Genomic DNA, 25,339 nt, shown 5'->3' on the forward strand with positions numbered 1-25,339 from the left:
TTTAGTTTTATGTTTTTTTACATTTTTATTTTTAATGGGCAATCTGGTGAGTGCCTACCCACCGCTCAGTGAGCCTATTTTGGGTGGAAGTGTTTGTCACATAAATAAAAAGGCTGCCTATGTTGAAACAGGGTCTGTGTGGCTGTTCTCAGGATGGAGCCTACGCGGCCCGGGCTTTGCCAGTCAGGCACTCACATCTCTGCTCCTCTCTCCTGACTCCAGCCTTTGACTTCTACCAGAGACTCCGTGTCCACCTGGGCAGATCCCCACGGGCATCCACCCCTCTGCGGTCCAGCCCCTACGTGCCCCAGTGTGACGCATTCGGAAGTTGGGAGCCCGTGCAGTGCCACGCCGCGACTGGTGAGGGGGGCGGGCGCCCTGGGGAGGCCAAGTGACACCACTTAGAGGAAAGAGCCCGGCCCTGGGGGGCAAGTGCGCTGGACTCTAGGCCCCTGTTTGGCGGCTGGGGACAAGTCCTTTAGTGTCTCTGGCCTCTGGTTGTCGCATCTGTACAATGGGAGCAGTGGCCTTCTACTAGCCCAAAGGTCACGTGAGTGGTTGCTGCGGTTTCTGGGTGTTAAGGCCTGTGATTGTGGACAATGTTGGGGAGGGCAGACAGACGGGAGGATGGGAGAGGGACCTTACCGGCACTGCTATGCATGCAAAGAGTAAAGTTTTTAAAATTTTTTAAAGATTTTTATTGGAGTACAACTGATTTACAATGTTGTGTTAGTTTCAGGTGTACAGCAAAGTGAATCAGTTATGCATATACATATAGCCACTCTTTTTTAGATTCTTTTTCCCTATAGGCCATTACAGAGTATTGAGTAGAGTTCCCTGTGCTATACAGTAGGTCCTTATTCGTCATCTATTTTATATATAGTAGTGTGTATTGCGGGACACTCGGGGCAGGTCCCTCGGGGTGCTTCCTAAACTCTGGCTGTGGCTCTTTTCCAGGGCACTGCTGGTGTGTGGATGGGAAAGGAGAGTACGTCCCTACCTCGCTGACTGCCCGCTCCCCTCAGACCCCGCAGTGTAAGAGAAGCCCCCCTGACCCGGGCAGTGGACTCTGTAGTGGGTGGTGCCCGCTCCCAGCCTGGGGAGGCTCCATGGGCCAGCCCTTCAGATGAGCCCCTGAGAGCAGCCAGACCACACCTCCTCTAGTCCCCAGGCCTGGAAGACTCTCCCTGACCTTGGCCCTTCCTAATGGGTGCTCCTCGTTTCCCAGGTGGAGAGAGGCAGCTGTGGTGGGAGAGGGAGCCCCAGGTCTCCCCGCTGCACCTGCTCCCTGGGCAATTTCTGCCACTTCTGTACTTTCAGCAGCCACCTCGCATCTGGTCTATAGTCCAGCCTCTCTCCTGAGTTCAGACCCGTGCAATCAAGCACTCACATTACATCTCAGAGATGATATGTCCCATGTGGGTCTTTGTCCCTGAATCTCAGCCTGCTTCTTCTCTGAGGTTCCAGCTCTATGTATAAGGCACCTCCATCCACCCAGATGCACGGCTCTGACACTTGGGCCAACCTGGGCTCCCCACCCTTCCTTGGCACCCGTGGCCAGTCTGTTAAGAGGTCCCCTCTCTCCCCGCCAGGCCCCACCATCTGTGAGAAGTCTCGAGCCAGGGCGTTGCTTTCCAGTTGGAAACAGGCTGGTTCCCAAGGAAAACCATCTCCAAAAGACCTGTTCATCCCAACCTGCTTAGAGGTAAGCCTCTGAAGGCCCAGTAAGGTTTGAGAGGGAAGCTAGAACTTCCTGGATGTTGATTTTTCTAGTTTTCAATAAATTTGTTTTAGTTGAAAACTCACAGGAGTTCTAGACCTGGGTTTTTGTCCCAGCCCTGGCTGACCCTAGCTGTGTGAACTTGGGTAATTTACTTACCTTCTCTGTGCTTCTCTGTACTTTATTTTATCCTAAGATCAGGACACATTTTAATCTTCCCTAGTGCTAGGATTGTTTTGAGGCCCTAAGGAAATATCTTTAATGGAAACTCTTTGAAAAATAATCTACACATATATAGTTTCTGAGGCCATTTGCCACATCACCATGCTCATCACATTTCAGCTTCTCAACATAATTGGGGGACGTAATATATTTCCCTCTGCAGCTCCTTGGATGGTTGTCATGATTTAGTGCAGTGATTGATGTGAAAGCTCTTAGAGAAAGGCTTCTTGCTGGAATCAACCACTTAGGTGCCAAATGATGGAAATCTCTGTGCCCCAGGCCCCTTTCCCTGAAGTAGGAGTGATAGGAACACCGCCACCCACTCTGCTAGGCTCCAAGGGGCTCCAAGAAAATCAGATGAAATCAGCAGTGTAGAGGTTAGTGAAACTGCAAATTACTGAGCAAAAGTTTCCTTATTATTATTCCTCATTATTATTATTGTTTGGTGCTGTAAACATGGACCCCAATTATGATGACGTTTTATAGAGAAAGTTAATCTTTTATTTTGGTTGACAGCCCCCTACCACTGGAATGAGAGTCTGCTCCATCATCCAGGGTGGCGAGTTCACCCATGGAGAAGGAGAGGCAGAAACCACAGCTCTGACGGAGGGAAAAGGGGTTCAGAGCAGGTCCCAGAGAACCTCTGATCATGTGGTTTCCCAGCCTGTCTCCTGGAGGACCCAGGTGCCAGGAAACAGGACCCAAGACGTCCACTGCCCAAACTGGATGGCTATGCCTTGGACCCAACTCCCAAAGAAAAGTCATGTTAATGGCTAAAGTGTTCTCAATTTTAAGTCTTTACCCATATTTTCTCAAACCTTTGCTTGGCTTTGACTCTTACCTGTGTAGCTAAAAAGCCGTGCGCCCAGGGGTGCATCACCTGATTTCTCTGGGCCTCTCTGAGTAGAATGAGGACAGTGGGCTCCCTACCCCCCAGGGACTGAATGACACCCCCGGGGAGGGGAGGGCCTCCTGGTTATGTTCTCTGTAAATGTCAGGTGTTGTTATGATGGTCATTTCTTGTCTGTGAACATGGCACAGCAGAGTATAAAATGAACAAGTGCCCACGAAAAGCTCAAGGAAACCTCCAGTGACGGCCAGGAAGCCTGGAGGAGCTGCCCTCTCCCCGACACCTGCTGTTACACGCCCTCAGGAGAGATGCTGTTTTCTTCCATCAAGGGTTCTGAGAAGGAACATGCTCAAGGGTCCATCTAGTCCCACCTCCTTCTTTTTTAGATGAGGAAACTCTCCCCAGTGAATCGAAGGAGCTTTCCCAGCATCCCCCAGCTGGCCCTGGGACAGGCCGAGGAGACAGGGGCCCCGGTCAGGGTTTGGGTGGCTGCCTTTTACCTTTTCTTTATTCCCTGTTACAGGTGTTACAGACTCCCTTTCTCCAAGGGATGCTTGTTGAAAATCATTTCTGGAATGGGGGGCATTATTCCAAGAGAATGGCTGGGCTTTGGGGCTGGGCGGGTTTAGGCCCAGCCCGGGTCTGCCATTCCCCAACCTATGGGATGTTTTTCTGTCACTTTCACTCTCTGAGTGAGCCTCAGCTTCCCCCACCCTAAAATGGGTTAACTGTGGTTCTTGTCTCATGGGGTTGTTATAATCACCAACTCAAATAATGTATGTAAAGGGTCTGGAAGAGGACAGCATCTCCCCCCACCTCCATTTGGAGAAGCCATCCCCAGTGGTTCTGAAGGAACATTCTTGACATCTGGCTACCGACCTATCAGCTACAAAATCACCTGCCCTTGGTGACACGACCTCGGCTTTGTCTCAGACAGGAGAGTTTGCCAGGCTGCAGGTGTCAGAGGCCAGCACGTGGTGTGTGGACCCGGCCTCAGGAGAGGGCACACCGCCTGGCACAAACGGCAGTGCCCAGTGTGAGTATGGCTCCTCCCCCATTACCCCCTACCCCACCCACGAGCACCAGGTGTGGAGCCCCAAGAGCTGGGGCTTCACGTCCCAGCTCGGCCACTTCCAGAGCTGTGCAAGCCTCTAACCTCACTGTGCCTCAGTTTTCTCACCTATGAAATAGGGGCGATATTCCTCCACTTCAGTGGGCTCTTGGAAGAAATACACACAGCAGGGATTGGGGCTGCGCTTCGTAACTAGAGGTGCAAACCTGCGCTGGTCCCTATTAAAGTGGGCACTGGTGCTTTTGTGGGGGACCAGCTGTGCGGCACCAATGCCACCACAGGCTCCAGCCTGGCTCCGCCATCTGGTTCCCACGGTGAGGTCAAGACGATGTCCCTAAAGTGCAGACGTGTTTACGTCCCTCCTCTGCCTGGAACCCATCGACACTCCCCGGGGTCCTTAGGGCCAGGCTCTCTGCTGTGGCTCGTGGGCCCCTGTGTGTGTGGCTCCTGTATCTTCTTTTGCTTCTCTTGTTTCTCCATCTCAGCATCAAGATCCAGGTGTAATAAACTGTAGTCAGACTTTTCAAGCAGGCAGACACTCTCTTCCCCCGGGGCCTTAATGTGTTCTGGTTCAGCCTCTGCAAACCTCCCACCCCTCCCCCTACCAGCTGGCTAAGTCTTACTCAGCCCACCCATAGGTCCCTCCAGGAAGCCTTTGCGGGCCTCTCCCTTCCGGCGGAGTTCATTACCTTCCTACGGACTCCTAAACTGCCCTGCACATCTCCTGTTGTCGCCCTTATCATCTGAACTGTGGTTGCTCACTTACTTGTTAGATATCCTTTAAGACTCTAAGCTCCTAGAGGGCAGGCAGTGTGTGTGTGTGTGTGTGTGTGTGTGTGTGTGTGTGTGTGTGTGTGTGTATGGATCAGATAGGGGAGTACAGACCTGAGCGAGGCCCAGGCTTTGCCCTGTCCCAGTTCAACACCCCAGTGGGGAGGCAGCCCCAGACCCAGGGGCCCTGCAGGCAGATGGCAGTCGGTGGTGGGTGGTGACAAGGGCTATGGCAGCTTCACGGGCAAAGAGCCCATGTGGCTTGTTTTTGCATCAAGGCCCGAGCCTCTGTGAAGTGCTCCAGAGTGGAGTTCCCTCCAGGAGAGCCAGCCCTGGCTATGCCCCAGCCTGCACGGCAGAGGATGGAGGCTTCTCCCCAGTGCAATGCGACCTGGCCCAGGGCAGCTGCTGGTGTGTCCTGGGCAGCGGAGAGGAGGTGCCTGGGACCCGCGTGGCTGGGAGCCAGCCGGCCTGTGAGAGTAAGTGGTGATGCCGCAGAGGGGCTCCCTGGGCTGGTGGGGTCCTGCTCATCTCTTCCTTTGTCCCGGCTGGGGTTGGGGGGGACTCCAAAGGTGCCAGGACAGTGGGGACAGGAAGGGAGACAAGCGAACCGCAAGAGGGATGTGGTCACAGTTGATTCCCGTGATGCTGAAACTGCGTCTACTTCCTACCAATGCCCAGCCCTGGGGCTCAAACCAAGGAGAGCCCGTGCAGGGATCTCCTGAGCCGGCGCCTCACAAAGCTCAGGCTCTGGCCTGCTGAGGGGTGCCAGGTCTTGGTCTCCCCATCCTCGAGTGGGGAGGAGGGTACAGACAGCAGGATCTCAGTGTGGGTGGGTCCATCCCAGCCAGGGAGCTTTAGGAATCCGTGGAGGTGTTGATCTGTTTATTTTTATTTCTAGTTTAAAAATCATTTGGATATCAGATATTGAAACATATCTCTTATGAATATATATTATACGATTGAAATACATTATTACTTATTAAAATATATTATTTAATTATCAATTACTTACCTTTCATTCCTCCTATATACTCAAGTCACAGGACATTGCAGTCATGCTAAAATTTATGGGCACAGGTAGGTTACATTATCTGTGACTTTCGTTTCAGAACAGTAAATGAAGACATTGCAAAATATTTATTACAAATTGGGATGTTGGGTCTGGCAGGGTTGAGGAATATTGCACTAAATACTAATTTTATTGCAATTGCCTTTCTTTTGCTGTCCTTATTGTTTCGTTGCCTTGTTTTTAACTTTTGTGGTCTATAAGCAACATTTTGGAACTGCGGACATATTTAATTAGGTCTAGTGATTTCTATGCGTAAAGAGAATTTTTATATTTGTAAATTTATATTTATATTGTCAAGAGACAGGGGGTCTCTTCAAGGGAAGCGTGGGAAGGAAGAGTCACCTGCTCTCTTTGTGGGGCTCTGTCCCCTTCTGTCCGTTTCCTCACCTGCCCCTAATCTCTGGCGTGTGCCCACGGCTCTCACCACACGCCTTTTCTCCCAAGCCCCCAACTCCCCCTCTCTGTATGGGGCCTGCTTCAAGGGCCTCAGCAGCTTCCATCATGCGGGGAACATAGTAGGTGCTCGATGGGTATTTATGAGTAGAGCTCCCTGCCAGATACTGCCGCGAGAAGTGACGTGGCAGCCTTAGGGTCGGACGCCATGCACGTTGAACTTGCAGGGCATCTAAGAGTGGTCTGCACTGTCTGGGACCCAGGAAACAGCCTGAAGTGTCTCCTGCAGGAACAGGTCCGGAAGCACAGCTCTTCTGGGGTCTGGGAAGACTCCATGCGGCTTGGCCTTGCAGGATTCCATGATAATAACTCACCTGTGCAGAGATTTACCTGTTAAAATGTGCTTTTCACATTACTTATCCCATTTCTGCCTCCCAGTGATGCAGGTAAATAGAACAGTCCTACTCCCCATTATACAGATGGCAAAACTGGGACTCACAGAAGCTCAGTAATATGTTGAAAGCCACACCGCTGGCAAATGGAACAGCCAGCACTAACGAAGCCCCTTCCTGCTGACCTACTGCAGAGCGTGGTGGAGAAAGCTCAGATGTAGGGGCCAGACAGACAGACCTGAGTGTCAGCTCTGCCACCTCCCTTGCTGGGTGACCTTGGGCTAGTCCCTTAACCTCTCTGGACCACAGGTTCCCAATCTGTGAAATGGGCATGGGGAATCGTAGCTATTTCTTAGAGTCATCGTTAAGATTAATTCAAATAGTCTCTGTAAACAGCTTCGCCTGGTGGCTCAGAGGGCAGCCTCCAGGGCCAGGCCTGGCTCCCCACTTGCTGCTATAGGACTTCAAGCAGAAATTTAAGGTCCCCCTGCTTTGGGGTCCTCACCTGTGGGATGAGGGTGACAACAGTCTTGCCTCACAGAGATGCTGTGAAGATGAAATCAGTTCTTGGGAGATGCTTGGGCAGCCCTGGCACACAGTAAACGCGCCGTGTGCACAAGCTCCTGTATGAGAGGCTGGAAGCAGGATCTGGTTTCTAGTCCAGTCACCAGCACGTGCCCCAGGCAAGCCACTCAGCTCCTTTGAGCCTTCATTCTCCTCACCTCTAAAATGGCAATGATGCAGTTATCCTTTGGAAGGGCTGCGTGACTTTAAGGAGGTGGAGTGCCCTCTCCATGCAGGCCCGCTGTGGGTGTTCAGTTCACGTCAGTTTCCATACTTCTTCCTTTTTCCCTCCTCCCCGACCATGGAGGCTGGATGAGTCAAACCATAGCCAGGGAGTCTGCATTTCAGTGAAACTGAGAAAGAAGGCCGTGGGAAAGCAGGTCGGCTGGGCAGGGTGAGACACTGGTGAGAGGAACATCTGTGTCTCAGATGATGCGGAGACCCCAGGAGGAGATGCCTTCCCAGCCAAGTCAAAGCACTCACTGGCCCACTCCCAAAACAGGCCATGGAGGGGAACCAGAAGAGCCACAGGGTACAGAGCCATCCTGGGGGCCTGGAGGGGAACGTGCATTTATTGAGGTTTACTCTGTGCACCGGGGGCTTACACGTGCACATTCCCTCACTGACCCCTCGCTTTTCACACACACATACACACACACCTGGCACACTCGTGGAGAACATAGATTCTGGGGTCCGGTTTTGCTGTGTCCTAGCTCTCGAATCACAGGCAAGATATTTACCCTCAGTGTGCCTCAGTGTTGGCATCTGGGAAATGAGGATAATGGGACCCACCCCACAGCTTTGTGGGGAGAATTGAAGGAGTTGATATTGGTGATGCTCTTAACAGTATCCCTGGCACATACCAAGGGCCACACAGTGGTTTTTAAATAGAGGTGTGGTATTGGAAGCTCAGATGGTGAGGGGTTTTCCCTGGGGTCCCACGGGAAGGATGAGAGTCAGTTCTGGGCCCACATATGGGTCCAGCTGGGGATCCTGCATGAGTCCTGAGAGGTGCCTGGCCGAGTAGTTGCAGGAAGCCTCAGAGGACAGAGGAAAGAGCGTGGGCTGGAGATGCGGGGCATGCAGGCTCCAGTGCCACTCTGCCTGGCATGAGGAGGAGCTTGGCCTCATCAGCCTCAGTGGCCTTGGCTGCAAATGGGGGCCTGGCTGCTGGTGTGGGAAGCCCCTCGCAGGTCCTCGGCCCCTGGCCCGGGTGCCCTCTCACGTGAGAGCTCACGACTCAGCGGTGCTCTGGCTTTCCAGGTGCCCAAAACCTTCCCCTCTGTCCTTGGCCCACCATGGTGGTCGGAAGTGCCAAGGACCCTTATCGCCATCCTAGAGGTCAGACACGGAGGCTCAGAGACATATGGGGCTGTGCACAATCACGCGCTCAGCACGGAGGGGTGGAGTCCTCCCCCAGCCTGGCGAGCCTGCTGTCTAAGCCAGAAGTAGGGCCAGGGCCTGGGAGACATCCATGAGCCATTATAACACCGAGTGTTGAGGGCTCTGGAAAGAGTATGCTGGAGCTGGGGAGCCCAGGGAACAGCACCCTCCCATCCCTGAGCAGCACCAGACTAAAGGGCCTTTCCCTGCTGGGGTAGTGCTTCGATTCAAAGAACCAGCACTCAAGCCCTGCCTCTGTCCCTCCAGATCCTCAGACCTCAGTTTTGTCATCTGTAAAAGGGGGATGATAAAACCGGGGATACCTGCTTCATAGGGTTATTTTGAGTGAGGTCCAATTAAGTATTGATCATGACAGAGTTAACCTCTAAAATTCATGGTAAATATCAGCTATTATTTCTCTCAGAAGTTTACCCTCGTGGTGCATCAAATGCTATTTCATTGTTCTGAAAGGGTGAATTCACATCCTATAATTTCCAATCAGGCAATAATGTATTACACTTGTTGTTACTGTTAATAATAATAATAACTAACATTAATGACCATTTATTAGCTGCCAGTAACTCCTCTGGGCTCTTTACATCCCTTAATTCATTTTGATTCACACCATCCCTAGGTGGTAGGCACTATTGCTATCCTCACCATTTGATGGGTGAGAAAACGGAGTCACAGAGCAGTAATTAACTTGCTCTAGGGGGCTCAACTAGTAAATGATTGGGCCAGGATTCAAAGCTTGCAGGCTGGCCCCATAGCCCACAGGCTGACTCTTCCCATCCCCAGCGTATACATGGTACTTGGTAAGAGCCAACTCAATAAGCCCTCAAATTTCAGTGCAAAATTTTGGCCAGAGGCCATCGTCTTTATTAGATAGAAGACCCAGGCTGCCCCCTGGAGATCAAAATGGGTCATTCTCCATCTTTGAGGCCCCCAAGTACTCCTGAGTCACATGTGGGTTGCAGATTTTAAAGCCAGACATATGCAGGCAGCAAGGCTATGCTTCAGTCAGATGATTAACTAAATCTCTAGCCAGGTGTGAAATTGTCGCACGGAGTATGTCTGTCCTTTAATTTACTTAGTTACCCACTTATTTAACACATACTCATGGAGCTTGTGTTCTGGGTCAGCATTGTGCCATGGCCTGGGTGAACAGAGGAAAGGGGTCCTCTTTCCTCTCAGAGCTCAATCCAATGCGGAGACCAGAATGCAGATAGAATCTTGAATAATTGATAACACGACGGGGGCGTGGTCTACTCCAAGTGGCCTGAGAGCTTAGAGAAAGGAGGGCTAAGTCGGCCTGGGAGAACCATGGAAGGGGTTAGACAGTTTGAGGGGTTGAGCTGATAACTGAGGACCTGAAATGGAACCTTCTAGGCAGATGAGCAGGCAGAGGGAAGGGCATGGGGTGTGCAGCCAGCCTACGGTCAGGGAACGACAACTATGGGGCAAAACGGGGCTGGAGGAGACCAGAGCAGAGAGAGGGAGTCGGGTCAGCAGGCGCTGGGGGGGTCTTGAGAGCCAAGTCCAGCTCCATTTCTTTGCCGGTGGCACGGACTGGGTTGGACATGGGAGCAGAAGGGCAGGGGATGAGGCCCAAACGCGGGGAGCTGGCGAGGAAGCTTCGATAGCCGTTCAGGAAGAAGATGACAGATGTCTACATGAAGGAAGTGCAGTGGGGATGAAGAGAAGTCGAGGACGTGTGAGCCACTGCCTCTGCTGATGGGCAGAGGAGGTGGGACCATCTTGGCTGGCTGCCATGTTCCTGGCTGGAGGTGCCAGGCCTTGAGCTCGGGGTGGTGAAGCCAGAGTGGGTGTGGGCAGCAGACACTGAGTTCTGGACCCGTTGGCCTTGAGGTGGAGGAGACTGGCTGAGGATGGGACTTAGAGATGGGAAGAGATGGGAAGAAGCTCGAGAGGGCCTGAGCTGGAGGTGGAGGAACGAGGGTCATCCCTGCTCAGGCGTGTGATAAAACTGAGAGATGGGCTCGGCCAGGTGGAGGGCGGGGCGGGGTGGGGGCAGGCCCAGGCTGGCCTGAGGGAAGGGAAGGCGGGGGGCCCCCGTGCGATGAGCGGCAGTGAGGGGGGCAGCGCTCAGCCCCGCGCTGGGCAGGTGCCCACAGCTGTCCCTTTCCTGCTCCTAGGCCCGCAGTGCCCACTGCCCTTCAACGTGTCGGATGTGGCCAGCGGGGCCCTCCTGTGTGCACCAGCCTCAGGCCCAGGAGGGGCTGCCGTGCAGCGGTGCCAGCTGCTGTGCCGCCCGGGCTACCGGAGTGCCTTCCCGCCAGAGCCGCTGCTGTGCAGCCTGCAGAGGAGACGCTGGGAGTCGCAGCCCCCTCAGCCCCGTGCCTGCCAGCGTGAGTGGCCACAGGAAGGGCTGCCCGGTGCCCCGCTCCCTCTCAGGGCTCGGGGCCGAGGCCTTCATTTTCCCCACCTGAGTGTAGCATGTCCACCATAAGCCAGGTGGCATCAGAGCAGGAGAGAAGGCCCAGTGGAGCATTTTCTTCTAGAAGGAGCAGACGTGCTTCCCAGACCCCTGGGTGGGGGGAAAGCTCTATTTGTGGCTTCTCTGGAGCAATCTGCCCCTTGAGACACCTGCCATCATTTTGGGCTCCTGAATACAGGACTGCATTCAAGATGCAGGTGCTCCAATGGCCTTATTGGTTACTATGGTGTTGGCAAGCTTAGAGCTGCTGGTCCGGCCTCTGAGAGGGACAGTGACACTGCCATGCCAGCCCTGCCCCCAGGTCTACCTGGAGCTCCGGGGTGTGGCATCCTTTCTGATCACTGTGGGCCTGGGCCATATTTAAATATGGGCAGATCTCCTTCCTCCTGCTCTCATAGAAAACCCACTTTCACATGCACGTGGCTGTGAGGCCACATCAGGCTCTGACTGCACCCGCCTTGGCAAAGGCTGGCCGTGGTTACTCACAGCCAGGCCAGGCGGGGGCAGACTCGGGGACCGGCGCTGGGTCCACCCAGGGCAGCGGGAGGGGCATTCAGGAGAGAGACCCAGATCCTGGGACTGACTGTCACAAGGCTCTGGGTGGCTGGTAGAGCGTCAAAGGATGGCATTTGTCGTAAAGCCTTCTGAAATAGAGAATACTATCCAGAAAAATTTCAAAATATGATTTGGACAAATAAGCGGCCTATTTCCCAGGATGATGACAGAGTGGCCTGAGCCGAAATTAAGTCCAGACTGGTCACGACTGAGCAAGGGACTTGGGAGAAGAGAGGCACAGGTCCTGAGCTCCTAAAGTGGAGTGCAGGGCTGCCGTGTACGACTGTGCAGGTTGTGCACTGAACAACCTTAGAGAAAGCCTTTCACATAGGCTGTGGTGAAACTCTTAACTGGCCAGACCAGGTGCGGTGGCCCTGTTTGAGTGCAAGGTACTGTGGAAGATTTTCCAACAAGAATGTCCAGGTCCCATGTAAATGTAAAGCGGCCTGGTTTAGAGGCTGAGGCAGGACTGAGTTTGCTGTGAGGGTGCAAAGTAATTTGAGACGAGCCGGCATGCTAGGAGGTAGTTAGACTGAGAGGGTGACAAGCAAGATGGCAGTGCTCGTGGGCTCCAAGCTAAATGAAGAAGGGTTATTTTTGCAGAGGAAAAACCAAACAAGGCAAAGAAAAGAATCCCGCAGCTCTCCCGTCCCTGTCTGCTGACCTCCGGTGCTTGCCTGCAGGGCCCCAGCTGTGGCAGACTCTCTGGACACGAGGGCAGCTCCAGCTCCAGCTCCCGCCGGGCAAGGCGTGCCACGCCGACTACGCAGGCTTGCTGCCGGCTTTCCAGCTCTTCCTATTAGACGAGCTCACAGCCCGCGGCTTCTGTCAGATCCAGGTATGTGCCTGGCCTTCCCCACAAGGGGGGCTTGGACTGAGCTGAGTGTCCCTGGGCAGAGAACCTCAGATTTCAAATGAACTTACAGTTCAACCCACGGTCCTTTTACCAATGGGCAAACTGAGGCCCAGGATGAGAAACTAACTCAGACGAGGCTAATGACATAGAGGCAGAGGCGGATCTGGTATCCATCTCATCATCGGCCATTCTTTCTGCATAAAGATCCAAACCAAATGTGTGCTGAGCGCTTAGACTGTGCCAGGCACTGTTAGCATGGCTTAGTTAATGAGATCCTCACTGGAACCCTATTATTTTTACCGTTTTCTTACTAGAGAGTAAAAATAATTGGCCAGAGTCACACAGCTGGGGAGTGGTAGAGCCAGGCTGGCTGACGTGAGGACAGAGCTGTGGTCACCACATGGTACTGTCCCCACCCATAAAGAAAGAGCCTGGGAATGGGGCAGGGAGGCTGCAGTGCTGCGACACGCTCTCTGAGCTGCTGTGCCGGGGCGGTCCTTAAATCTGTGAGGAGGCATCATGGATCCTCCTTGGAAGGAAAATGTTACATGCCAACTGGAAAGACATGGTTACCGAAGAGTTTTTAGCTGTGTAATAGGCAAGGACTTCGGTGATTTGAAGTCACAAGCGTTCACAGAGGGAGTCTTTAAAAGTCACTCAGTTAAATAAGTCCTTGTTCTGCTCAAAGGCTGCTATCTCATCAGAGCAACTCATTTCTAGTGCCTCATGTTAAGAATTTCGGAGAACACACATGTTCACAAAACCAGATACAAAGGGTATTGATTTTAAAACAAAGAGAAACAAACCTTGCCCCCTTTTATCTAAAGAAAGGCACTTGACAGCAGTATCAGCAATATTTATTGGTTAGTGAGCACTGGTTGTATTCCTGGTGCCAGGCTGGAAGTTCTACTTTCCGTATCTCTAATGATTACAGCACCCTGCTCAGTGGGTGTCATTAGCCCTTGATTGGTAAGTGAATTAACTAAAGCCCATGGAGAGTAAGTAAGTTGCCCAAGATTTCACATCATGGAGTTAAGTCTAGACTCTCACTACACCAAATCTGTTCATTCTTTCACTCATTTTCTCCCTCCTTCATTCTTCCATTTAGCAAGTGTTTGGGTGCCTGGTACAGGCCAAGCATGGTTTTAGGCACTGAGAATTGTCAGAGATAAACAAAGCCAGACACTAGTTACAGCGGCCAGAACAGATTTTCATCAGTAATATACTGATGCTCCGCAGCCCCTCAGCCTCTCTGAAGCTAATTCAATCTGTAACGTGGGGTGATGACAGTTCTGACTCCACAGGCCTGTTTTGGAGACTAAACTAGCTAATATGTTTAAAGCGCTTCACGCAGGGCCTGGATAATGGAGGATGTTCAAAAAGTGTGCGCATTGCCTCCCGGGAATGCCAGGTGCCTGGCACACAGCAGTTCTCCTCCAGTGACAGTGGCACGAACCCCACGTCCACTGGTGCACCTGCACCCTCGGCGTCGTGGGGTGCACGGCACACAGTAGGTGTCTGGTACCAGTCTGTGGCTTGACCTGCCATCCATGTTGAATGGCCTCCTGCAGCCCAGGCCCTGTGTGGAGAGGGCATCGTCTGGACCCTGAATGAGGTGGTCGAGGTCTCTTGTGCAGCAGGCTGACAGCCAAGGCCCAGATCGACTCTGGATCGTGGGTCAGACAGATGTCACTTTCCTTCACAGACCCTTCCTTTTACACAGAACCTTCTCATTCTCCTCTAGATGCCCAAGCTTCTGATAAACTAACACCCCCTGGGGCTTGATATAGAAGCTCTTGGGATGTTGCTTTTGAAAGAGCACGATGGGAAGAGGGCCCAATGAGGCTTGTGTTGAACCCCGGCCCCTGCCCGGCACTGTCCCCAGGCTAACCAGGCACCACCACCGTCCATCCGCCCACCCTGCCCTGCAGACGGTCAGGGGTCACTGAGGGCCGTGCTCAGGTTGGGAGGAGAAGCCCGGCCGCGTGGTCACAGTGGAGGAGTTGGTGCTTCCCGGGAGGGAGGGTCGTGTCCTGCTGGATGTAGGTGTTGTGAGGACATTGGCCGAGTCGGCAGAAGTTGTTTCTCCAATGAAGTACAGCCCCGTGAATTCGGAGTGTTTAGGCTTTCTTGTGTGTGTGTGTGTGTGTGTGTGTGTGTGTGTGTGTGTCTGTGCCCTTTTAATTTTATTTTTTTGAGAATCTTTTAATCTTTATTTTTTTCTAAGTATATTTGTTTTCTTTGTAGTTTATTTTTACATATATGTGTATCTATTCTTTTTCAAACTCTTTTCTCATTTACGTTGGCTTTTACTCTGCTTACACCTCTGTCTGCAGGCTGTGTGACCTGAGTAGGCGATTAAACCTCTCTGAACCTGGAACCTCATTTTCCAGCTCTCTCAAGGCTGCGTCCTCCCAAACGGCTCCCACTGGGGACAGGTGGTGGGTGTAGAGCAGACCTTCTGAGGACAGGGGAGGGTCTCAGGAGCTCCGATTGCCCGTGGCCAGTTCCCGGGTCAAAGGGAGGTCACGACCTCTCCACAACCTCCTCCGACAGTAACATAAGCCAGTTTCGGTGCCTGGTGCAGGCTCGGCAATGCTGGCTCCCTGCTCCGTGTTCTTGAGCTCGTGTCTCCCTGCAGGTGAAGACGGCTAGGACCCCTGTCTCCATCCCCGTCTGCGATGACTTCACGGTGCGGGTGGAGTGTCTGAGCGGGGAGCGGTTAGGAGTCAATGTCACGTGGAAATTGCGTCTGGAGGATGTCCCACCTGCCTCTCTCCCGGATCTGCGTGACATTGGTATGTTTTCCCGCACTGCTGCCTTCAAGGTGCACAGACTCGCTGGGTCTCAGTGTTCCTATCCGGCAGATGGAGCCACTGCGGCCCTAGCTCCTTCCTGTGGGGCTCAGGGAGGGAACCATGTGCCTGGCCCGTGGGAGGGGCTAGTTCCTGAGCAGTTTATAAAAAGCAATAGAGTTCTGGTCCATAGCTGACTAGAGCTAAATAATATCACCCGACTGCGCTTGTGAGAACCTTTTCTAATTCTCCTCTTGGTTTTCTGGGCACAGAGAAGGAAGGCAGGTGTGATGTAGGGGAGGGTGGGGCAGGGTGAGGGCGTCTCCGTTTGTTTATAATTTATGTCCTGCCTACTTCCAATCAGAGAACATCTCAGGCCACTGACACTGTTTAAACACATTATTAACACTATTTAAAATGGAGTGGTAACGATACGGATGAATCGAGAGTAGAAAGGTCTAAGGAGAAGCAGAGTGGACCTTACGATTGTTACTCTGAACCAGGGTGGGACATAACCCATGGGCTTCTGACCAGAGGGTGGAAGCTTCTCCACTTCCTCTTCCACTATCTGGTGGCCAAACGCCGAGGGTCAGGGATGGCTGGAGCTTGACTTCTGTTCTATGAGGGGGAACTTGTAGAAAACGCCGCCGTGTAACCCAGGAGGCAGACTGTATGTATCTCAGACATTCTGCAGTGCCTGTGACCCTAATTACCATCTCCCCCCCAGTAGCGTTATGAATTAAGGGTCACTTTTTGTTTTGCTCTGGAAACAACCTGCATAATTTGGGTATGTTTGAAGCTGCAAATGGATGAGATGTTTATTCCTGGCGTCCATGGCCTGGGGCTGCCTTTACCGTAGCTGTTGTGGCGTGAATGTTTGTTGCGTGCTGGGACCCTCCCCAGCTCCAGATGCTCACCCATCTGCTTTCTTCCTAGGAAACACTTGGAGTTCGACAGCTGGAGGCCTTCTCAGCGTTTAGCTGAACCTGAGACGGGGGCTCTGCCTTCCCTTTGACCGGCCCCATCACATTCTCCCTTGTAATCCTCACCAACTGCAAGAGGGGCATTCCTAGCCCCATTTTTCAGATGGGGAAACTGAGGCTCAGGGATGGTGGCTTGGCAAAGCTTGGGACAGTTGTGTATCTGGATAGTGTACCTTAGATGAGTGACTGAGGTCATGATATCCTATACCGGTGGGGGTCACATTGCTGCCACAGAAATGACAGGAGCTGGAGATCTGGTTTGGAGTCCTAGCTGTGCTTCTGATTCTGTGTATCTTTGGGTCAATCAACCCCCTTCTCTGGGTCTCAGTTTCTCCCTCTGTAAAATGAGACACTGGGAGAGGCCTATGTCTCCTTTCGCTGTGGACATTCTGCGTGGCTCTGTCCCTGGATCCTCCCTGACCCTTGCAGGAACAATGACACTCCTGCCTCATCTTGTGTCTTGCAGAGGAAGCCTTGGTGGGCAAGGATCTCGTTGGGCGCTTTGCAGATCTGATCCAAAGTGGAAAATTCCAGCTTCATCTGGATTCCAAGACGTTCCCAGCAGACATGTTCATCCGCTTCCTCCAAGGGGACCGCTTTGGCACCTCTCCCAGGACACAGTTTGGGTGCTTGGAAGGATTCCACCAAGTCTCGGCCACCAGCAACGCCAGTCAGGACCCACTGGGATGTGGTAGGTTCCCCCACTCTCCCTGGACTGCTGTTACTGAGCCATGCGAGGCTGTGGAAAAGGCCACAGAGCTCTGATAGAGGTTATTCTGACATACAGAGTGGAGACTCATTCATTTATTTATTCGATGAAAGCTTTTCAATTGTCCAAATATGCTCACAGGCATATAGTTATCACCCACCAGGTAGTAGCTGAAACTAGAGGCAACATGACAGAGGAAGAGCCCCCACGTTTGAGGTTATCCTTCCTCTTAGTCCTGGATGAACTTGGACCCTGTGGCCTGGGCTGCACTGTCTTGGTGGAGAAGGCCGATGTCTACCCTGTGTGCTCCATGACTTTTCCTAGTCTGGTTATGGCAATACGTTACTCACCACCATCCCCAAATGGCCAGTGATCATCCCAGGACATGATGGTTCAGGGGAAGTGATTCCTGGTGGAGGTTTACTGGGCTGTTCAGCAGCAGCCTTGGAAACCATTCTCACTAGACTGCAGCTGCCGGTTCCCTGGATAGAAGCTGTGTGATTTGCTGCCATAACAAATCACCACAAATGTAGTGGTTTAAAACAACACCCACTTATTATGCTATAGTTCTGTAGGCTTGAATTCTCACACAGGGTCTCACTGGGCTCACATCAAGGTGTCAGGAGGGCTGCATTCCTACCAGAAGCCCTGGGAGGAAATCAGTTTCCTGATTTTTCCAGCTTCTAGATGTTGCCCACATTTCTTGGCTTGTGGCTTCCTTTCTTCATCTTCAAAACTGGCAGTGTTGTAGCTCTCAGGCTGTTCTTCCGTAGTCACAGCCCCCTTGGATGCTGTCTGTCACTTCTAAGGACCTTATGATTGCACACAGCTGGGTAATCCAGGACACTCTCCCTATTTTAAGGTCTGTTGACTAGCGACCTTAATTCCATCCGCAACCTTAGTTTCCCTTTGCCATGTGATCTAACATATTTACAGTTTCCAGGGATTAGGACATGGACCTCTTTGGGGGCCATTGTTCCATCCACTACTGAAACTTCCAGGGCCTCATGGTGAGAAGCCATCCTCCCACATGGCATGAGACAGAGGCATTTTTATTGAGCTGAAGAGAGAGAATATGTTTCTCAGTTATTTATTTTTCCATTATTCATGTTGGTTGCAACACAAAAGCTATAAGGCCTTTCCTCTTATGAAATGCATGCCAAATTCTAAGCTCCACACTGGATTTCAGACGCAGCTAACTCTTAACACAGAAACCAGAGACACAACCACTTCTTGCTAATATTTACAGAGGATCTTGCAGTTTACAAAGCACCTTCACAAATACTTAACTCTCACTATTGCCCCCGGTGGCAGGTCATCTCCCCATTTGACAGGTGAAGAGGCTGAGGCTCAGATGAAATGAGGTCATGTGTCTGTAGTGCCCAGAGCAGGGCTGACTCAAAGGAGGGACTCAGTTCTCTGTGGATGAGTTACCCCAGGTCCTCTGGGCCCAGAGCTCATGATCCTTCCACCTAAACAGAGCTGCCCAAACAAAGAGGATGAGGAGTAGAAGCAGGCATGGATGGTGCCACCTGCCAGGGTGGGAGAAACAGGGTCACAGCAACGGAGGTGATTGCAACACCTGCCACTGTGTTCTCAGACTTGCTGTTAAGAGCCCTGGGCTCCACTGCCGAGAGCTCATTTGTGTGTGTGTGTGTGTGTGTGTCTGTGTGTGTGTCTTTGTGCACAAGCACACGTGTATTGGGAGGAGGCTGCTTTTATAATCACCCCAGGCAGTGTTGATAAGGGGGTCTGGGAGCCCCACTTGCAGAGGCTCACCCACCTCGGGTGCCCCCTCTGGAGCACGGAGCCAAGAGGCGGGACAGCAGGAGATGGAGAGAGGGACTAGTCAAGCGCCAGGTCCCCATTTCCTGTGTGTACAATAAAGGGGGTGGACTGGGAATCTGGTCCTAGGTTCCCTCTAGGGAACACGGTTGATGATTAGATGACCATTTCCTGTCTACCAGGACGGATAGTGCGGCTCAACTGGGAAGTGGGAGGGGAAGCTGAGCCAGGAGCACAGACAGACTTGCCTGACGGGTGTCAAGCAGTGGGGACCCAGGGAATCACAACCCAGCCTTGGGGTGACTGGACTTCAGAGAGAGTGGGAGTCACAGGGTGGGCCTGTGAATGAAAGGTTTGGCCAGGGCTGCACTTGCTGCAGATCAGGCGTGGCCACCTTTTTCCGTAAAGGGCCAAAGCAAGTTTTGCAGCCTTTGCAGACCATTCTGTTTCTGTCTCATGGACTCAGCTCGTCCACTGTGGGGAGAGAAACGTGGCTGTGTTCTAATAAAACTTTGCTTGCCAAACGGAAGGTGAGCTGAATTTGACCTGAGGGCTGTAGTCTACCCATCCTAGCTCTACACAAACCTACATTCTGTTCTTCAACTGCAGCAGCTTTTTACCAAGTTACAGAGCATTGTTGATGATACCATTCAGCCCCACCCCTTATTCCAAATGGTTAGAAACGTCCAGAATGGAATTCACAAAAGCTGTACCAAAACCCCTGGATTTTCTCCAGTGTCGATGATAACATCCATTCTCTATTGAATTTCTACATTGCTGTGGTCCAGGCTGTCAGGTATTTTTAATGCCATGGGGTGGACGAAGCAGCTGGGGGGCATAAGTTAAGAGTGTTAGGAAGACCTGGGTTCAAGTCTTGGCTCCAGCACCTTCTCAGTGTGGGTTCTTGGGACACTGCCCATCTTCACTAGGCGTAATCTGGAAAACAGGGACAGTAATACCTATTTCATGGGGATTGTGATTTGCATAGCTGAATATAATCTATACAAAGCACATTGCTTCACACAAAGTGAAACTTCAGCCACGTGAGATTTAAACTCAGCCCTGCTGTTTCCAGATTCTTTGTTCTGTCCGCTGATTCACAAGTCTCCCTTCTCAACAAGGGCCCTTGGTGAAATCACGCCCTCGGATTCTTGTATCTATTCTTACTGGCTCTTTTTCCTTCTGAAGCACATCTGGAATACAGCTGTGAGGCTACAAACAGAGCGTTGTCCTGTGGAGATAAGGCAGGGTTTCTGTGTGTCGTCTTGGGGGGCCAATCTGGATGGTCCCCCGGGGGGACAGTGACTCAGGGAGATCGGTGGGAATGTCCACCTCCCATGACTCAGGCAGGCCTGGCAGCCTTAATCTAGGCAGTGCCTACTGCAAGGGGTGGAGGCCTTGTTTGCACCTCCCATGCGGTCAGTTACATTCACCCTCTTGCCTCACTGCCAGCCAGGTGGCTTCCCCTCAGAATTACCTGCTGGCAACCTTCATACCAGGTTGGTCCATTAAGGAGAATCCCAGAGAAATTGTCTGGATTTTCCATTTCCATTCTGAACAACATTCACTGTCACTCGTTCACTGCAAATTCTTATAATAGAGCTAGTTCTCTACGGATTTCTTCCTGAAGTAACATGTTATGTCTTGTTTCCTCCCTCCCTCCCTCCTTTCCTTCCTTCCTTCTTTCTATTCATGCATCTGTCCTTCCTCCCATCCATCTTTCCATCCATCCATCCATCCATTCCATCCAAACTTTCAAAATATAATTATGTATCAAATACCATGTGACATTCTTAGGGAAGCAAAAGTCATAGCTCCACTTTCAAGGAGCTCACAGTCTAGCTGAAGAGAGGTTAAGTGAAAAGACAGCTAAAATATCATGTGAAAAGCCTTTTGCATCCCAGTCAGGGCAGTCAGGGATGGCTTGCTGGGGTTATAAAGGCTGGCGTGAAGTCTTAAAGGCTAGTTAAAATTGTCTCTTGGACAAAAGCAGACAAGAAGTGGTTTGTGTGTGTGTGTGTGTGTGTGTGTGTGTATGTGTGTGTGCCCCCATGTTGAGTTCGCTAAAGTGATGAAGGACATTCCAGAAATGGAGATTAGTGCAAAAGCAGGGAGTTACGAAGTGCTGTGGCTTTATGGGGACAGTGCACATGGTTTGCATGACTGGAGAATGGGGCCTGAGAGATAGGAGAGGACCAGAGTGGGAGAGGCCTGGGGGCACAGTAAGGGGCTTGGTTTGGTGGGGTCACCAGGGGCGAATTTTAAGTTGGAGAGTGACGGGGCCAGGGGTGGGGTTGAGCAAAGCAGGCTAAGGAGTGAAGGACAGTTATGCTTCCTCAGATATTTTTCTTCAGCAGAAACACAGCTGCTGTTGCTTGGGGACTTTGGGAATGGGTTGGCTAGAGGGATGGCATAACCCCAAAGCTTTGTGAAACGTGCAAACTCAAATTGGCCAAATTGCCTCATTTTACTGAAGAGGGAACTGAGGCCCCAGGGATTTTCCAGTGATTTCCATGAAGGGATTTAACTGAGGGATAGACATCCAGTTGTTGCGGTGGACTCAGGGTCTCTGGGGGGACCCACCTGCTGGGGAAGGAGACAACGGAGCCTCACTGTGATGTTCACAAAGGTTCCTTTGGGCGGAAAAGACTCTTGACGTCAGACATGGAAAGAAACAGAACGCAGGTCCTTTGCGTGTGGTCGAGGGGCCTGAAACATATGGCAGCAAAAATTCCCAGCTCTCTTTTTTCTGCTCCTTCACCTGCACCCTGGGTTCAGAGGCAGCAACTCAGACTGGCTTAAAAGGTTTTGTTTTCCTTTAGCAATGAACTTGGAGACTACTTGAAAAAACAGCCACAGTACTGAGGTAAAAATACTAGAGATGATCAACAATGTGACTCATAGAAGTAACGAACCCCCGCTCTCTGAGCGAAGATGTGCATGGCACAGGGCAGGCCGGAAAACACACCATTCAGTTTCCAGGGTGTGCCTGGAGTTTCTGATTTACTCAGAAACACCACACACATATGCACGCTCAAGAGAGTAGCTCTCAGATCCACGCTGGCTCCGTTCTAGCACATCCTACACGTTTGTGCTCACTTCTTCGTCAAAGGAAGGTGGTTGAATTGGTGTGTGGAGAAAAGGCTTTGGTTTGGCGAGAAGGGGGCTTGACTCCCACCCCTATCATCTCGCTGCCTGGTTGACCTTGCCCTTGAACATGAGTTTTCTCCAGGCTAGAATGGCGCTGATAGCTTTCCCATAACGTGGTGACATTGTAATACATGGCACTGTGCTTGGCACGTTCTACAATTTTACTTCCTCCCTACCCTTTTCAGAAAAGCATGCTGGGGGCATCATGCATGAATGTCCTGAGGCTCAGCTTTCTCATCTGTGAAGTGCGGGTGGAACGCTAACTCCCGGGTGCGCTGTAGTGATGTACATGCAGCACATAGCGGAGTGCCAGGCACAAAGACAGCGCTCCCAAGAGTGGGCACGCTTTTGGCTCCCACCCTTACTGGGTAACAGCTCACTTCTTCTAGAAGTTATTTGGCAAAATCTCCAGAACACAACCCTGAATCAAGAAAAAAGACAAAACAGAACCTCCTTCCGCCATCCCCTTCTCTGAGCTGTCAGAATCTGTGTGGCCAAGTTCACGCACTCGCCTCAGAGCAGAGCTCTGGGATGCCAACTTAGAACCCTTATGCGACATGCATCTGTCCAGTTTGGGTTTCTAGTTTCTCAGCTTGTATCATATTGGAGGAGACAAATTAGGAAGGGTTGGGAGTGTTAGAACCAGAGGGACAGAAAGCACTGAGACTGCTGATTGACAGGGGAGCACGGGGAGGAGACGAATGAGGTGAATGAGGCATCCAGGGTGCAAGACGTGAGTAGGTCCTCACTCTCAGGGTCACACTTGGAGTTTCTGAGTAAATCAGACTCCACAAGCCAACTGTGAGGGCCTCTGTCAGTCCTGTGCCCTGGGCATCTCACTCACTTCCCGGTAGTCCCAGGTCTGAGCCATGCCATCACCAACTGACCAAGAGGGAGAGGCCACATTCGAGTGCGATGGTGCTGAATTGTTGAAATCACCCCACAGAGGGAGGGCACCCTGTTTGGACAGAGTAGGTGCTGAGGTTGGCTGTCAGGAATGAATCCCTCAAGTCTAGAATGAATTACCATGTGTTGAGCACCTATGAGTCTGGCATTATGATATGTGCTTTCTGTACATCATCACTGCACCCCAACGGGATAATATTATTAATCCTTTTTTTTACAGAGGAGAAAATGGAGCCTCAGGGAAGTCCAGAGGCATTTAGGTAGAGTGGGCTGGGGGATTTTACCCGATCTGTCTGACCCCAAAGTTTGCACCCACCACTGTGCTCTCCCATATTCCCATGGCAACCTATGGATGGACGCTCATCTTTCAAGATGTTCTCAACTTCATCCCGTGACAACCTTCTCTCTGTCTAGTAAGCTCTAGCTCAGTAGCTGGCTTTAGCTGGCTTTTATCTTTCCATTCCTTGAATAATCCAGACTCATTCCTGCCTCAGGATTTCCGCACTTGCGGAAATTTCTCTCTGCACAGAATTCTCTTCTGCATCTTGGCCTAGGGGACTCCTCACCCATCAGGTCTCACGTGTCACCTCTCAGAGGGGCCTTCCTCACCATCGTGCCCTCCGCTCCTGCTTCATTTCACTCAACTCTGACATTCTTGTCAGACACCCTCTCATCCTACCAGCCCGTCAGCTTCTGGAGAGTAGGAGCTTTGTCGACCCTCTTCACGGCTTATCCCCTCCTCTTAGGGCCTGATGCACAGCAGATTCTCAGTGGGCAATTTGTTAAATGAATGAGCTCTTGTCTGATTTTGGAGTTTCACAGACCCTGTGTGTTCTGAGCTTGTAACTATAAAGCTAGTGTCTTGTTCTTTAACCTCATCGCTCTGTTTATCTTTTCTAGTTAAGTGTCCTGAAGGAAGCTATTTTCAGGATGAGCAGTGTATTCCCTGTCCTGCTGGATTCTACCAAGAACAGGCAGGTAGCCTGGCCTGCGTCCCTTGTCCCGTGGGCAGAACGACCATTTCCGTTGGAGCTTTCAGCCAGACTCACTGTAAGTTCTAAAGGGTCCCGCTTCGAAAGAGAAACCCTACAGTGTCGTGGGGACACTGCAGGACATCTCGGCCTTGTTACTACTGAAATTCTGAGACAGATAATTCTTCGTTTTGGAGCTCTGTCCCTTGCATTATAGGATGTTTATTTAGCAGCATCACTGCTCCTTACCTATTAGACGCCAGTAGTACCACCCATGCACACCAAGGTGTGACAACCAAACTGTCTCCAGACAACGCCAAGTGTCTCCTAGTTGGGGGCAAGATTGCCCACCCTTGAGAACCACTGGATACAGATCGTAATCCAAAGGGTACCGCCTTTGAATGCCTATGCTCTGTCAAGAGCTAGGCCAGACATTTTACCCGTGTTGCTTCATTCAATCCTCTCAACTCCCCTTCTAGGTAAACATGATGAGCCCAACTTTTACGTATAAGAAGGCTAAGGCTCACGGAAGAAATTTAGCTAAAGTCGCTCAGCTAGAAAGTGACATAGCTGGCCTTTGATCTTGGCGTTGTCTGATTCTGAAACTTCTGATTTTTGTAAGTCAATGTTATCAGATCAAGAAGTGGAAGATGTTTTCCACCTACGATCATGACCACTGTGTAGCTCATATTCCCTTTCTGGCCCCATGAATCTGTCAGGACTGTGTGTACCGGTGGCCTTCCTGTATGTCATGTGATTTCACTTGGCCTATTTACTTAACAGTCAACTGGGGAGTGTTGGGTTTTCCCTAGCAGGGGCCCATAACTTGCCTTGTCGCAAATCTTTTCATGTTAGTTCTGAAATGGTGTCAACATGAGGCATTGCTTAAGATCGGAGTAGTGTTTAGAATTGTAAAATAATCAAAAGAGATCAAGACACCTTCTGTGACACAGGCAGTTTCCTTGGTCAGGAGAGCAGTGGAAATAGGGTGGTACTTCCAAGAAAGTAAATAGAGGAATTTCCTAGGCTGGAAGTCTGACATTCCTTCTGGAGGAGGAACTCTTCCCCAGGAACTCAGAGTGTCCTTGACCCCCGGGCGTCCCGCTCAGTTTGCACACGTTGGCCCCAGACACTGTGGTTTGGGATGACATGAAGTGTTGTCACACGGCCCCGAGGAATCCTTTCTTAAAAGGAGGTCCCTGCAGTGCACTGATCTGTGTCTGTGGAGCGGGTGCTGCCTACCTGGCAGGGAGCAGAGGGGGAGGGGGAGGCTCGCCACCCCCCAACCCCATTTCCATCCCCACGCTCCCTCCTACCAGCACTGTGACCTCGGCCAAGTCACCTTCCTTCTCTGAATGTCAACTTCCAGAAATAGGGATAAAGACCAAGTACCTATGTCTTATTATAAATCACAGTATCAAAGCCTGGGGTGGGTAGGAGGCTTGTATTATATGTCAGACACTGAGCAAGGTACTGGAATAAAATAGGGAGCAAAGCCAGCTGAGGGCCCTGCCTGCTTGGGAGGGAGTCAGACAGCTGCGAACTGTTCCTTCCCGCAGACAAATGGAAATGATAACTGTGCCCCCGGCTCTGAGCAGAGGTGTGGGTCAAGAGGAGAGTGTGTAACACTCGGGCGTCCAGGGATCTGGGGGCTTCCCTGAGGAAATGAGGACTGGCCGGTGAAGAGTGAACTCCTTGCAGACTGGGGAGAAGTCTGCACCAGGAGAAGAAC

General features: G+C 51.5%; 1 protein-coding gene across 1 annotated transcript in view; it reads left to right on the forward strand.

Annotated features, from left to right (window-relative positions):
• The window catches only part of TG (thyroglobulin), a gene marked incomplete at both ends in the record, with an annotated part of 239,988 nt that overhangs the window by 26,108 nt on the left and 188,541 nt on the right, over positions 1-25,339 (forward strand). Inside the window, 10 exons of the mRNA XM_079722325.1 lie at positions 223-360; positions 958-1,035; positions 1,593-1,705; positions 3,726-3,828; positions 4,914-5,114; positions 10,596-10,808; positions 12,136-12,290; positions 14,950-15,106; positions 16,553-16,777; positions 23,537-23,686. Of these exons, the coding sequence (XP_079578451.1) occupies positions 223-360; positions 958-1,035; positions 1,593-1,705; positions 3,726-3,828; positions 4,914-5,114; positions 10,596-10,808; positions 12,136-12,290; positions 14,950-15,106; positions 16,553-16,777; positions 23,537-23,686 (1,533 nt within the window). The remainder of the gene's footprint in view (positions 1-222; positions 361-957; positions 1,036-1,592; positions 1,706-3,725; positions 3,829-4,913; positions 5,115-10,595; positions 10,809-12,135; positions 12,291-14,949; positions 15,107-16,552; positions 16,778-23,536; positions 23,687-25,339) is intronic.

The sequence above is a fragment of the Hyperoodon ampullatus genome, assembly GCF_949752795.1.
Source record: "Hyperoodon ampullatus genome assembly, chromosome: 17".
NCBI lineage: Eukaryota > Metazoa > Chordata > Mammalia > Artiodactyla > Ziphiidae > Hyperoodon > Hyperoodon ampullatus.